Genomic DNA, 14,837 nt, shown 5'->3' with positions numbered 1-14,837 from the left:
TGTAAAGATGTTGGTTATATAAATAAGTTGACTTTTTTAGCTTTTGTTCATAGGGAACAAACTATAACATTTTATTGGAGAAGTGGAAACAGATAAATTTTGGTATGTATTTTTTTTTGGTTTGCAGTTGGAGACTGTTGAAAAAGTTTATGAAATCTTCATCTCAGATGATGTTGATCTTGTTTTGAGAAAGTCAGCTGCCGAACAGTTAGCTGTGATTATGCAAGGTAATATTTTCTAAGGAAAATAATTGCGGTACTGCTGATAATAGAATTTTAGATTGCTGTGTGGTACTGGCAGGGGTTGGCAACTATGGTTTATGGGCCAGATCCAGCCTCTGGCTTTTTTTTTTTTATCAGCCCTCAAGAATGGTTTTTGCATCTTTAGAGTTGTTAGCAAAACCAAACCAAAATCAAAGAATATGCCAGAGATCATACGTGTCTAGCAAAGCCTGGCAACATGTTTACTACCTGGTTCTTTACAGAAAAAGTTTGCTAACCCCTTGTTATTATTTGACCAATAAAATGCCATTTGACAGAATGATCTTCTTTTTAAAATACTGATAGGCTTCTGAAAGTGAAGTGCATGTTCCTTTCTCAATTGACCAAGTGCACGCATCATATTTTCAATTTGTACCATCTTGCTTAGGGGAATTAATCAAATAATACCTTTGTGACAGGTAAAATGAAAGTAGTACACTGTAGCTTTACCTTTCCTTAGAAAGTTTATTTTTAAAAACAACCAGTATAATACATGGTTAGCTTTGTTTGTAGTGTTATTCCATAGGCTTTTGTTCTTTGGGTTAGTTTTAAATTTTTCCCCATATGTGATATATGTACTTTAATATGTGTGAGAAATGATAACTTTGAGTTTACATAAAAAGATTTTTGTGGTTAGCACTTCTTGTCTTGACATTAGTGGAAACTGGGATGAGAGAGTAATTTGAAAAAGCATATTCCACATATTTGTAGTCTTAACAACAATAACACAGACTACAGAAAAGAAGACCAGAAAATGTGGAAAGCCCTGCTTACAAAAAGATCCAGAAAAACTCTCTTCAAGAGTATTCCTTCAATATTGTTAACATTCATAAATATACTGTGTAGTTTTTATATGCACTGTATTGGGAGGCAATGGAAAATTTTTAAAGTAGCAACTAAAGATTGTTACAGTGATAGCTACCACTTCAATATCAGTGTGTGTGTGTGTGTGTGTGTGTGTGTGTGTGTGTGTGTGTTTCCCTGTGAGAATATAGGATAAAATTTGTCTGCAAGTTGTTAAATACTTACAATGAATATATAAGAAATTACAGTTTTGGACTTTGGTAACTTTTGTGTGTGCCTGTGTGCATGCATATAAAATTTGTGTGTGTGTATACAAAAATGTTTTTATTACAAATGTAATACATGAATATATGTTTATTAAAAAGAAACTCATGTTCTCTAGAAATATATGGAGTATATTATAATGTCGTTTCTTTTATATTTGCCATTAATAGTTTGAGGTTAGAGATTTTTTTTCATTGATAGAAAAATGTTCATGTTGCAAGTCATATTTTACACATGAGCTTGTGGAGGATTATAAACATTTGAAGGTGATAAATTTGGAAGAGTCAATGACATAATATTTATAAGAAGACAGTTTGCCATGTATAAATATAAGGATTCATTTGTACACTTAAAATTCTAGTAGTTTTCAGAGTTAGAACTGGTTTACCTAATTCTTTTTTTATACTTTTGTCTTTTATATTACAGAAGTTAAAGTATGCTTTTTACTTAAACATTTTTAAATTGGACGTATGTATATAAAGTAAAAAGTTTCATTCTCTAATGTCAGCCTCAGGTCTAACTATTTTTAATAGTCTAAAAGTTGTGTGGATATCAGTTCTGTGTACTTTAAAATATGTTTTTAAAACTTCAAATTTTTTTTTAACTTTTAATAACCATTTTTTTGCTCTGCAGATATTAAAATGCATGCTGTGGTGAAAAAGTTACGCTTAACTGACAAAATAATTGAGTATTTAAATGAATGTGTGGGTCAAGATGGCAAGGTAAGGCTGATATGCTTCTAGGCATTGTTTGACCGGTTGTTTTTATTAATCTGATCTGAAATTGAACTGAGCAGAATTTGGATGAGTACTTGGATTTTAAATCCTAAGTAATGCCTCCTATCTCATTCTTTGTTTAAAATTCTAAAAGTGGAGTCGTTATAAAGGAAAACGAATCTTAAAATTTCCATAAGATAGGTAAGCAGAATTATACACAAAACTTACTTTCAGTGGAAAGTAATTCTCAGTATTTACTTACATTTTAGTTTCTCATAATTTTGATGAAAAAGCATAAAATTTAGAGTAAGATAATATTGTTATGTTTGATCTCATCTGATAATTGGCAAAAATAAAATAGCTGTGTTTTCCCTCCCGGACCAGGTTGTAGAATGTTTGGTACAGCCATGCCTGACACTCTTGAGGAAGCTTTTATGTGGCGATCCGGTCATGCGTGTTTCCCTCTCACAACAGTCTTCTGTTTTGATGCTGTTATTCAGAGGTAAATAAAAGAAAATCTACTCACAAGATTATTCTTCAGTTTTAAGTGTTTCTTCTTTAATTGTAAGTTTGCTTTTACATTTGCTTTTACTAATAGAGCAACAGCATTTCTTAGTGAACTTGCTACTAAAAACTAACCACAATGGACAACATTTAATATTTTTGTGGAAATTGCTTTATCATCCTGTTACTGAGAGGACCCTAGAGCTGAGAAAAGCTGAAACCTCTGATTGTTCTTTGCACCTTGACGTAGATGTCATCTGGTGCTCAGATAGTAAACTATTATCTATAATGAGAGAAGGCTGCAGCTGCTGTTATTACTGTCTTCTTTCTCATATCTCTTTCATCTTTCTTGTTTTGATTGTACCTTTGGATCTTGTACAATTTTGTCTGATTATTTCATTTGACAGGCATTAAGAGTATAGACTCAACTTGTGTGGGTGGACACTAGACCATCCTAAATGACTCTGAGCCTAAATTTATTACATTCTATACAGTATGGGTTTTAAAAACCCATTTTAATTTGATTCTAATTTAGTAAGGTGTTAGATGAACACACTTCATATACTTTTGTCCTGCTTTTCTTCTCTGTTTTTTTTTTTTTTCCTCAATGGAGACCCTTGGTAATATTTTGTACTATTTTCTTTTTTAGAGGTTTAGGCCACTGCTTTTTAGTATTCTACAAGAGTCATGTTGACCAAGTATCTGAATGTGCTTCATCTTATCAGTTTTCAGGCATATAGGAGATAAGTGAGATTTATGTTCAAAATATGTTGTTAGAAATAGTTGTTTTATTTTAGAATATTTTTTCCTATTGGCTTCTGCTTGCCAAGTGTAAGATGCAGTTTATTTAAGTAGCAGCAGTAAAACCAGGTAAAGTTCTAAACAGATTCAGTGTGTTTAGACTCATAACATTTTGAGTAGACTGTAACATTTTTATAAGTTTGTGTGGACTGATCATCTCAAAGAGCAACAGTTATGAATTTTTAGTTTTGTTTAATCCTGTTAATAGTTGTCTTCCTATTAACCTCATTCAGTTGAATTTAGTTCCTAGTTTACCTTTTCATTTATAATTTTTATTTAAGTTATTCAAGCATGGAACTTACTATGAACACCTACTGGATTCAAAGGCACATTCTAAGGCAATATAATCTATACCCTTATCAGTATATCAGTTTTTCTATTTCATTGCTGTTTGTGGAAATTACTTTCAATGAGTCTGAGAATGAGTGTAGTATCTCCCATTAATGGATTTAGTTTCAGGAAAAGTTATTTTTATTTATTTATTTATTTTAGAGACAGAGTTTTACTCGTGTCACCCAGGCTGGAGAGTAGTGGCATGATCTTAGCTTACTGCAACCTCTGCCTCCTGGGTTCAAGCATTTCTCCTGCCTCAGCCTCCTGAGTAGCTGGGATTATAGGCGCCCGCCACCATGCCCAGGTTATTTTTGTATTTTTAGTAGAGGCTGGGTTTCTCCATGTTGGCCAGGCTGGTCTCGAACTCCTGACCTCAGGTGATCTACCCGCCTTGGTCTCCCAAAGTGCTGGGATTACACGCTTGAGCCACTGTGCCCAGCTGAAAAATTAATTTTTAACCAGCTGCTTAACAAGATTCCATTTCTCAGCAAATATTTATTATGCACATGCTATGTGCTAGGTACAATGCTAGACTTTTGGGTTATATTGATGAGCATGGGAAATGATCCTCATGGAGCTTACAGTAGAGTTGGAGATGTTGACAAGTAAATATACAATACAGCACAATAATACTTTTAGTCGGGGATTCCTGGTGCCAGAGGACATGCTGGTCAAATTGGTTGGTGAAAAGTGTCAGAGATTGTTTCTAGGAAATGTGGCATCTGAGATGGAATTTCGAAATGAATAGGGGATCAAATAGACAAGATCAACTTCTAGATAGAGGGAGCCATCATTATGTGTATGAGAGTTGGATGTGTTTGAGATGGAGTTGGCTGGATTTGGGGAGTGTGGAGTGAAGAGAAATGATGGGATGAGGCAGGGAGGCAAGTTCGTGCAGGGCCTGGGAGGTCTTAATAAACAGCAGTGAGGAGCCATTTAAGGTTGTTAAACAGGGGAGTATGTGTTTCAGGAAGATTATTTCTGTGGCATGGATAACGGATCAAAGGAGCACAATAATTAAATAACTTCTCAGATAACATTGCTTGAATCATGAACTTTATGTTATGACAGACTTCTATACTGTATTTCAGTGTTAGAAATTAGCTTAGAAGTCATTTACTAAACCATCTCAGTGTGAGGTCTAGAGAGATTTAGCAACTTGGCCAAGGCTATAACCAGAAAATGGTTATTGGGTTATTTATGTATTTTTGCTACTGAGAAAGAATCCAAACTTCCTTAAGTTTGTTGGCTTTTGTTTTAAATAATCACAGACCTATACATCCTTATTGTAAAAATGCAGGTGATATAGAACTATCCAAATTCTACAAGTTTTCATTTTCTTCTCTTTCTTAATTTCCCCAAAGAAGACTGTACTGGTTATCATTAGGAATGTATTCTTCCAAATGATCTTTTCTACACACGCATGTAGTTTTCATTCTCTATATTACAGTGTTGTGTTCCTTCCTTTTTTCAACTGGAAATATAACTTGATTATCTTTCTTTCCATAATATTTCATGTGAGTATATATTCTTCAAAAAACCCTGGAAACTACTGCATTGGTGTTTCAGAATTTCAGTTTGCTGTATCACTGGGTATTTGTTTCAGATTTTTCATCATCTTTGTGCATACAGTATAATTGGAATTCCTGGGTCAAAGAGATTTTATAAGATAATGATTAAGTTCCTTTCCAAATCACTCTCACCAAAGGTGTTTAAAAATACTTATTTTCGTTATATTTGCCAATACTGAATATGTCGCATTAAATTTTTTTTAATCTTGTAGGTGAAAAAATATTATTATTTTATTTTCTTATTTTAGTTTTAGTGAAGTTGATTATCTTTTCATATATATTCAAATTTCTTAATCTTCCTATTTTCCTGTTGTATTTAATTTCTTTTCAGTGACTCATAGGGTTTTTTATTATAAGATAGACACAATCTTTATATTTGATTTTATGTGATTATTTTCTTTCAACTTTTCTATCCTTTTAAATGTATTTATTGTATCTTTAACCTTAAATAAGCAATATTTGATGGAAATATATAGAGCTTTTCTGTTATGGCAGTTGGGCAGTTTTTTTTATCATGTTCTAAAAGTAGGACATTCTCTAGTTCCAGATTGAAAACATATGCTCCTATACTTTCTCTGTGTTTCAAGTGTTGTTAAAAAAAATTAAATTTTAAATCAGACAAATACATTGCTGTAATTTCTTATTTATTTGGAAATGTTATGGTTTATTGATATGAAATGTCTATTTTATTAAAAGTCAATTTTTACATATTCTCTGTTTCTTTACTTTTTGGCTTATTGCTTTTTTAATCATGCCAATTACATAAGGATGATTTTCTTTTCCTGCAGTTAGGAAAAATTTCTTCTCTCAAAGCTTATTTCTTATTGCTGCTTCCCTGATTTTGCTGTCTATTACATTGTTAGTCCTGTGCAATAGGTACATCATATGTCTTCGTTTAGAATTTCATAGGTTTCAAGCATTGTTGTAGCATTGAGATCATTACAGAAGTGGAGACTGAGACTTAATGTTAAAGCACTTGACCAGGCCACTTAGCTAAGTAGTAAGGGGTAGAGCTGGCGTTATGGCTGTTAGTTCAGAGCACTTCCCTTTTCCATCATCTTGTCATAATAAGCAAACAGGAACCCAAACGACAACACAGCCCAAGCGTAACATTTTAAAGTCAAATCCAAGTTCTTTGATCACATGTTTGTAGTAAAGGGCAAAAGTTATAAGATCTCTTGGTGAGAAACTTTAGCTAGAATTACATGACTCAGCATAACGCTAGAGGGTGTATCAGTTTGTTTCTCTACCTAAAGTAGACAGTGTATAGCGAGTGTATCTGCAGGTGTGGTTCTTGGACCAGGAGCAGCTGCATCCTCTGAGAACTTATTAGAAATGCACACCACAGGCTCCACCCTAAGCCTATCCAATCAGAAACTGTTTTAACAAACCCTCCAGGCGATTCTTGTACATCCAAAAGTTTGAGTTGAGAGCCTGGGTTTTAGTGATGTCACCTTATCTGGGTTAACGTTGCATTTCTTTTCTCTTCAAATTAAGATATTTTAAATTTGAAGTTCATTCTTTATAGAAATACAAATATTTCATAAAGTTGTGCTTCTTTTTGTTCAGTTTCCTTAATATTTCACGAAGATTGTACTGTCGTGACTGAAGTTGGAGCACTATTTTGTCTTCTATTATTTGATGAAGTATCAAGAATGGATATGTGGTGAGATACAAGAATTTATAATTTATTTACTCTTAATAACTATCTCAGGTTATCTGATGTAGTCTTACAGCAATGTATGGAAATTTCTGATTTACGAGGCTTATGTTTTCCATGCTAGACATATGTGGTATGAATTTTGGTTTGAATAAATAGTATTCAAAAGCTAATTGGCTCAAAATATCACTCTGAAATTTTATTTTTAAACATTATTAAGTATAAAATTTAAAATTACTACAGTGATTTTTGTCTTTAAATCTACATTTTTAGTGCATTCCTTCAACCATTTGTTTTTTTCTTAATATTTAATTATTTTTTAAAAACTGGGAAGATGTTTAAGATGATAGAATATGATTAGCACTGATCTTGAGCAGGATCCACGGGAGGAGACACACAAAGGTCACCTGCCAGCATCACAGCTGGATTACATGAATTATGTTATGTGGAATTTTTTTTTAAAGCCTAATTTACTCTCAGGAAGTAGCAAACATGTTGTTACTGTACTAAATGGTAGACTCAGTTACAATGTTTGATTTCACTTGCAGTCAAGTGAGGTTAAGTTGTGTTTGTTAGACAAAACTTGATCTACTCAGTTGTTTCTTTGTTTTTTTATAAAATAGGTCTGTTAATCCTCCCAGTAAACCGTCTTTGCTATCAGTCTTCAGTTTGCCTGTTTCAGTTTTTAGAAGGTAAATAACTTATTTCTCTGATTTTCTTGAAGGATGAAGTGTTGTTATAGAAAGGGAAATCAAAATCTATAATTTCTCACAATTTTAATTTAGCATTTAAATCCCATAACTTGGGCTTTCATGGTTCCTTCACGATGGTGCTTTGAAGATTTCAGGAAGTATATCTCCACGCCACCAATTTTTAATTTTGATATTATTCAAATTTACAGGAAAGTTGAAAGAACTATACAGTGCATACCTATATGTCGTTCAGCCTAGAGTCATTAATTATTAACATATTTCTCTCTCCTAATATATATTTTTATTTATATTTAATTCTTTCTTGCCCACTAATTGGAAATAAGTTTCAGACATAAATTTACTCCCTTCCTATATATTCCAGCGTGAACACCCTCAAATTAAGGGCATTATTTTATATACCAGATACAATGTGATCATATCTAACAAGATTAAAAATAATTCTATAACATGATGTGGTTTCTCAAGTTATCCCCAAGTATCTTTTGTATATATCTTTTCATAATGCAATATCCAGTCAAGGTCCTGCATTGTGTTTGGTTTTCATGTCTCTTTAGATTTTTTTAAAAAGTAAATTGTCGTAGTGACATATGGCATACACGAAGTACATAAAGAATGTAAGTCGTAAGGGTACAGTCATGGAATTTTTCTGAGTCAACACACCTATTGATCTCATACAGATTAGGATGTAGACTATTACTAACAGACCAGAAATACTTTTTGTGCTTCCTCATTACCTTCTACCACCCCAAAATGTAATCTTATTTTAATTTCTGTTGCTATACATTATTTCTGCTGGTTTTTGAACTTTAAAAATATAGTACATTATTATGTTGGCATTTTGCTCAACTTGGAGAGGTTTGTCCATGTTGTTGCATGAAGCAATAGTTGGTTCGTTTTCACTGCTGTATAGTATTCTGTGTGAGAATATACAACACTTTTATTTACCACTCTAGTTGTAGACATCTGATTTGTTTTCTGTTTTGGGCTATTAATATTATCATACTGCTAAGAACATTCTTGAACTTGTGCATTGTTGGAATATAGGATATTTATGTTTAGCTTTGTGGTAGATACTACCCAACAGTATTACAAAGTGGTTGTGCTGATTTACATCCCACCAGCAGTATACAAGTACTGGCTGCCCGACATCCTCACCAGCCTTTGGTATTTTCATCACCAGTCTTAATGGTGTTTGGGTTTGGCTAAATAATAAAACTCACTGGACTGCAGTAGTCATGCTTAGAATGAGATCACATTTGTGGGTACTATGAGCTGTCCTGGCTTAGAAGCCTCATGTCCCAAATAGATAATGTTTTCTAGTAAGTATGTTGTAGGCATAGTTGCCAGGTTGCTTATAAGAGCCATAGCACTCAAGATTACTGAGAGCTGTGCCATCCCATCATGCACTTATAGTTTATTCCTAGATGTCCCAGTCCAGATGTGGGGAGTCATTTTCATCATAAGGAAAGCAGCTTAGTAAATTATTGACATTCCATACCTATCTGATTTTAGTGGGGAAAGGGACAGAGAGAGTTAGCTCAAGATCACATTTGTCCGTAGAGAGGAGAAAAGGTTTTATTACTCATTTACTCACAGTAATGTTGTCATTTTAAAAATTGTTGCCCATCTGATGGATGTATAGTGGTATCTCGGTGGTCATGATGGATTACCCTTTGCTTTTTATTATTTTCTTTTTTCTATGTTCTTCAGATTTAATTTGCTGTTTATTTTCTGACTTACTGGAGGATTGACCACTGATTACTAGCTGCTTTTTCATTTAAAGTTCTCAATATTCCTAAGTATGGCTTTTGGTGTATTCCACAAATTTGATATGCCATATTTTATTATTTAGTTCAAAATACTTTCTAATTTCATTGTGATTTTTTTTCTTTGATCCAAGGGTTGTTTAGTGTTACTGGGGGTTTAAGTGAAGATTTAGTGTATTAGGTTTTCTCGTTATTTTATTATTAATATTCAGCTTAATGTTGACATTCAGATTTTCCCCATGTCTACTTTACAGTATGTGTGTGAAGTTCCTTCAGGTAGCCGAGAGGCTTGTGAAAATCTCCACTGTGACATTGTCAGTTCTGGTGCTTTGTATTTTGAGGCTATGTAATTTAGTTTGTGTACATGCTTCTGGTGGGTTGTCTCTATCATTATGAAATTACCTCTTTATTTCTAGCAGTGCTTCATTATATAGAATTAACTTTACTTATTATTACTATGGCTTTGCCAGGTTTTATTTGGTTAGTGGTCAGCATGATATGTATTTTCCCATCCTTGTAGTTTTAGCTGTTCTGTATCCTTAAATTTAAGTGTTTTTTTTTTTTTTTTTTTAAGAAGTATGTTTTTGGTCCAATCTGACAATATTTACAGTTTAGATGGAATATTTTAATGCATTTTACATTTACTAGGATTACTAATTTTTTGAATACAGATTATTAGCTTGCTATTTTCTATTTGTTCAATGTAGTTTTTTTCTTTCTTTTTTCTCTCCAGCTTTTCTTGATTAATTTTTAAAATTAGTCCAATTTTTTCAGCTGTTAACTTGTATTCTGTTCTATTCTATTCTGTTCTGTTCTATTCTATTCATTTGTAGCAATTGGGATCTTGCTTTGTTGCCCAGGTTAGTGTTGAACTCCTAGCTTCAAACAATTCTCCCACCTCAGCCTCCCAAAAGTGTTGGGATTACAGGTGTGAGTCACCGTGCCCAGCCAAGTATTCTTCTATATACATTATTTCTATATATTCTTTTATATAGATGATTATTATTTTATAATCAAGACATTATAATTTATACTTCCTCGACTGCAAGCTAGTATTTTTTACCACATTCAAGACAATGCAAGGACCTTAGATTGCATTAACTCCATTTATTTGCTCTTCTTTTTTTCTCCTATTTAAATTCTATACATATTTTAAATTTTAGAAGATGTTATTATAATTATTTTATGCAATAAATACTCATTTAGATTTGTGTGTATACCTTGGTCGTTTCTGTTATCTTTTATTCTTTTTTTGGTTTTTCTATCTCCATCTGAGAATTTTTTTTTTTGAAGAGGTTTTTATTATTTAATGTAGTACACTTACATTAGCAATGATTTTTGTTCAGTTTTCTTTTTAATTTAAACCTTTTTTCTGTTTTAAACAACGTTTTCACTAGGCATAGAATTCTAGGTTGGCAGTTGGAGTCCATTTTTGGTTGGAACGTTGGCTGTCAGTTTTATTGTTGCTTCTTTGAAGGAACTGTGTTCCCCATTCCTTTAGGAGTTCCTTCAACTGTATTCCACAGCACTCTGCTTGCTTGCTTATTTATTTGGAGGGATTTATTTTTATGGATACACAATATTACATATTTATGGAGTGCATGTGACATTTTGATATAAGCTTACAATGTATAATGATAAAATCAGTAATTAAGATGTCCGTCACCTCTAACATTTATCAATTCTGTGTTAGGAACATTTCAGATCTGCTCTTGTAGTTATTTTGAAATATACAACAAATTACTATTAACTATTGTTACCCTAGTGTGCTAGTGAACACTAGATCTTATTTCTTCTATTCCTTCTATCTAAATTTTTATGTACCCATTAGCCATCCCTTCTTAATTCTGCTCTTCCCCACCACTCTTTCAGCCTATGGTAATCATCATTCTACTCTTCATCTTCATGAGCTCAATTTTTTTTTTTTTTTTAAAGCACTCACATATAAAGGAGAACCGGTGATATTTGTTTTTCTGTGCCTGGATTATTTCAGTTAACATAATGACTTCCAGTTTCATCCATCCGTGTTGTTGAATATGACAGGATTTCATTCTTTTTTATGTTGGAATCATACTCTATTGTGTATGTGTACCACATTTTTTTAATCTGTTCATCTATTGGTGGACTCTTAGATAGATTCCATATCTTGGTTATTGTGAATAGTGCTGCAATAAACATGGAATGTAAATATCTCTTTGACATACTGATTTTCTTTCTTTTGGAGATATATATATAATCCAGCAGTGGGATTGCTGGATCATATGTAGGTTCTGTTTTTAGTTTTCTTGAGGAACTCCATACTGTTTCCAATAGTGGCTGTACTAATTTACATTTCCACTAACAGTATGAGCATTCTCCTTCCTCCACATCCTTGCCAGCATCTGTTAGTTTTTTGTCTTTTTGATAAAAGCCTTTTCAATCAGGGCGAGATGATATTTCATTGTAGTTCATCAGTATTTCTCTGATGATTGGTAATGTTGAACATTTTTTCATATACCTGTTGGTCATTTGTATGTCTTCATTTAAGAAGTGTCTATTCAGATCTTTTGTCCAGTTTTTAATTGGATTATTATAATTTTGCGTTAGTTGTTAAAGTTCATTATATATTTTGGTTGTTAATCTTTTGTCAATTGAATAGTTTGCAAATATTTTCTCTTAATCTATAAGGGACTCTTCACTTTGTTGACTGTTTTCTTTGCTATGCAGAAGCTTTTTAGCTTGATGTGTTTATTTTTGCTTTACTTGCCTGTTTATTTTGTTATTTGCTTGCCATTTGTTTATTTTTGCTTTGCTTGCCTGTGTTTTTGAGGTCTTACTCAATAAATCTTTGCCCAGGCCAATGTCCTGACGCATTTCTCTAATGTTTTCTTCTAGTAGTTTCATGGTTTCAGGTCTCACATTTAAGTCTGTAATTCGTTTCGATTTGATTTTTGTATGTGGTGAGAGATAGAGGTCTAGTTTTATTTTTCTGCCAGTTTTCTGAGTACCATTTGTTGAAGAGACGGTTCTTTCCCCAAAGTATGTTCTTGGTGCTTTTGTTGAAAGTTGACTAAATGTGCAGATTTATTTCTGCGTTCTTTATTCTGGTTCATTGGTCTGTGTGTCTTTTTTTATACTAGTATCATGCTGTTTTGATTACTATAGCTTTGTAGCATAATTCGAAGTTAGGCACTGTGATGCCTTCGTCTTTGTTCTTTTTGCTCAGGATTCTTTTGGCTATTTAGGATCATGTTTTTTTCCATATACATTTTTAAAATTTCTTTTGTTCCTTCTAGGATGCAAATTTACATGCATGTTAGATTATTTCGCCATGTTAAAGGGAAAATGAGATAAAATATACATTCATGTGTCTTTATGGTAGAACAAAATTAACTTTGGTTTAAGAGATATTGCTGCTGAATCTGTTTTTATTTCTAAACATATATCTTGATTCTTGTTGAATTTATTGATGATGAAACTGTTCTCAAGTGAAAATAGTAAGTTTGAGTTCAGTCACTTTGTGACCCCTGTGATCATAGGCAATTCATTTGTCAGCTTTAAGCCTCATTCTGATCATTTGTAAAATAGGTATTATAGTGCCATATGTGTAACTGTGAATGATTGATACATAATAAGCAGTGTTTGGCATGAAGTAGATACCAGCGTTTTAGCTGAATGCCTTTTATGTTAGGTTCACTGTATTCATGGGCCCTGACTTCAAGGAACATTAGTTATCTCCACAACAACTGTAATATAGCATAGAATGGGGTAAGTTCTCAAGAAAGGGGTTAAGTATTCTGGGGAATTTAGAGGAGATGGAAAGATTGATCGAAATACTGTATAAATTATGATAACTGTTTAAAATAGGGACTACGAGAAATCTTTGCATTATTGTGGGTTGGGAGGCATTGAACTAGCCCTCAATTGTGGCTCATCCTTTTGAGTAGCATTTAAGAATTTGAAAGTTTGTAATTGTTTGTACCCATTTCCTTTAGGTATCATCTGCCTGTTCATGTAATCGGACATCATGCTGTGAGTCCTTACTCCATAGTTTTGCCCTTATCTTCTGATTGTTTGGCCTTGAAGCCGGTGTCAGATATGCTGAGAATGGCTTGGAACCTGTCATGGTATCATGGGAGTGATAATCTGTTGAAACAAATGAACTCTGAAACTAAAACACAAGAGTAAGCGCTCATATTAGTTGAAAAAGTATTTGCAATTAATTAATTGTGATTAATTAGTTAGGTTTTACTTTTTCCTTAGGTCCAGTACCTGTTACCTTGATGTCATCTGATTCTGCCTTTTAGCAGTTGTAATTTTTACTTTAAAGATTACATGTATTTATTACTTTTCACAATCTATCATAAAAGAAAATTTTAAATGAGAAAACATTTTACTCTGTGCTCTTTTAGAGATTATTTAAAGTCTGATTTGTTCATAGATGTGAATCACTAGGAAAAGGTTCTGGATTAGAATAAAATCTTAGGAAGTATATACATGAGTGTTATTGCTGTGATGGTGATGACTTTTGAGTATCTTAATATTCTAATCTGTCAGTCTTATGTGAATAAAATTTTTTTTAAGGAGGAAAAGTCAATATAAACATTTGTGATGCCACTGTAAAATTCTAATATTGACAGATACATATCAGTTTTCTTTTGGCTGTAAGTCAATCTTTTATTAAAAGAAAATGAAGATGAAACAACTTTTGGGAGAGTTTATAATAGAAATAAATGTGAGCTTTCATTTAAATAGCTTTATGTTCCTCTTTCTTTTTCTTCTTTTTGTCTAGATTTTTGGATACATTGAAGTTATCCGCAGAGGACATCCTCACTCTGAAGATAACACACATGGCTAGTGGGCTGCAGGACTGCCTCCATTCCATTGTTCAGGCTGCAACCCACAGAGAAGTTAGGGCTGCTGTCACTAGGATGAGTTTTTATCTTCTGAATGACAGATTGTCTTTAAAGGGTGGCCCTGGTTCGTGTGGGGCTACCTTGAAGTCCTTGGCTTGGCACACCGTGCTGAACAGGTCAGTGTGAGGTCAAGGCTGCCAGTTTCAAAGACCTGGATAGTATTGTATTGTGTTCATCTCCAATTCTTTGAAGATAAGAGTCTATGCCCTTACTGTTGCTATCATAGAAAAACTCCAGGATTTTTATCATCTGTAATAGCCAAAGAGAAATTTTTAGTCATTGCATTGTTGAGGGGATTATTAATAAACTTACAACAATTTATTATCCTTAGAAAACTTTACCTCACAAAAGTAAATAATGAGGATAAGACATGGATGAAACAAATTGAATGTTTGTTTCTATCCATATTATAAATGAGTTGAGACATCAGTGAATTAATTTTTCTTTTTACTCCGAATTTCACAAAGTTGATTGCCATGTGGAAGTTCTTTATAGCAGTTATTGAGAAGGCTCTAGCTTGTCAGTTTAACATGCTTAGATCGTGGCAGAT

At 33.0% G+C, this 14,837-nt stretch overlaps 1 protein-coding gene across 8 annotated transcripts in view; it reads left to right on the top strand.

The window, feature by feature from the left end:
- Positions 1 to 14,837, top strand: part of RTTN (rotatin) — a 180,895-nt gene that overhangs the window by 54,517 nt on the left and 111,541 nt on the right. For all 8 annotated transcript variants that reach the window (XM_078346992.1, XM_035271328.3, XM_054244299.2 and 5 more), the window contains 7 exons: positions 128 to 227; positions 1,962 to 2,050; positions 2,429 to 2,546; positions 6,823 to 6,919; positions 7,537 to 7,605; positions 13,367 to 13,555; positions 14,164 to 14,403. In XM_078346992.1, the coding sequence (XP_078203118.1) occupies positions 128 to 227; positions 1,962 to 2,050; positions 2,429 to 2,546; positions 6,823 to 6,919; positions 7,537 to 7,605; positions 13,367 to 13,555; positions 14,164 to 14,403 (902 nt within the window). The remainder of the gene's footprint in view (positions 1 to 127; positions 228 to 1,961; positions 2,051 to 2,428; positions 2,547 to 6,822; positions 6,920 to 7,536; positions 7,606 to 13,366; positions 13,556 to 14,163; positions 14,404 to 14,837) is intronic.

Source organism: Callithrix jacchus, chromosome 13, assembly GCF_049354715.1.
Source record: "Callithrix jacchus isolate 240 chromosome 13, calJac240_pri, whole genome shotgun sequence".
In the NCBI taxonomy this organism is placed as follows: domain Eukaryota; kingdom Metazoa; phylum Chordata; class Mammalia; order Primates; family Cebidae; genus Callithrix; species Callithrix jacchus.
Note: the sequence above shows the minus strand (reverse complement) of the source record. Positions and strands in the feature narration are given on the sequence as shown.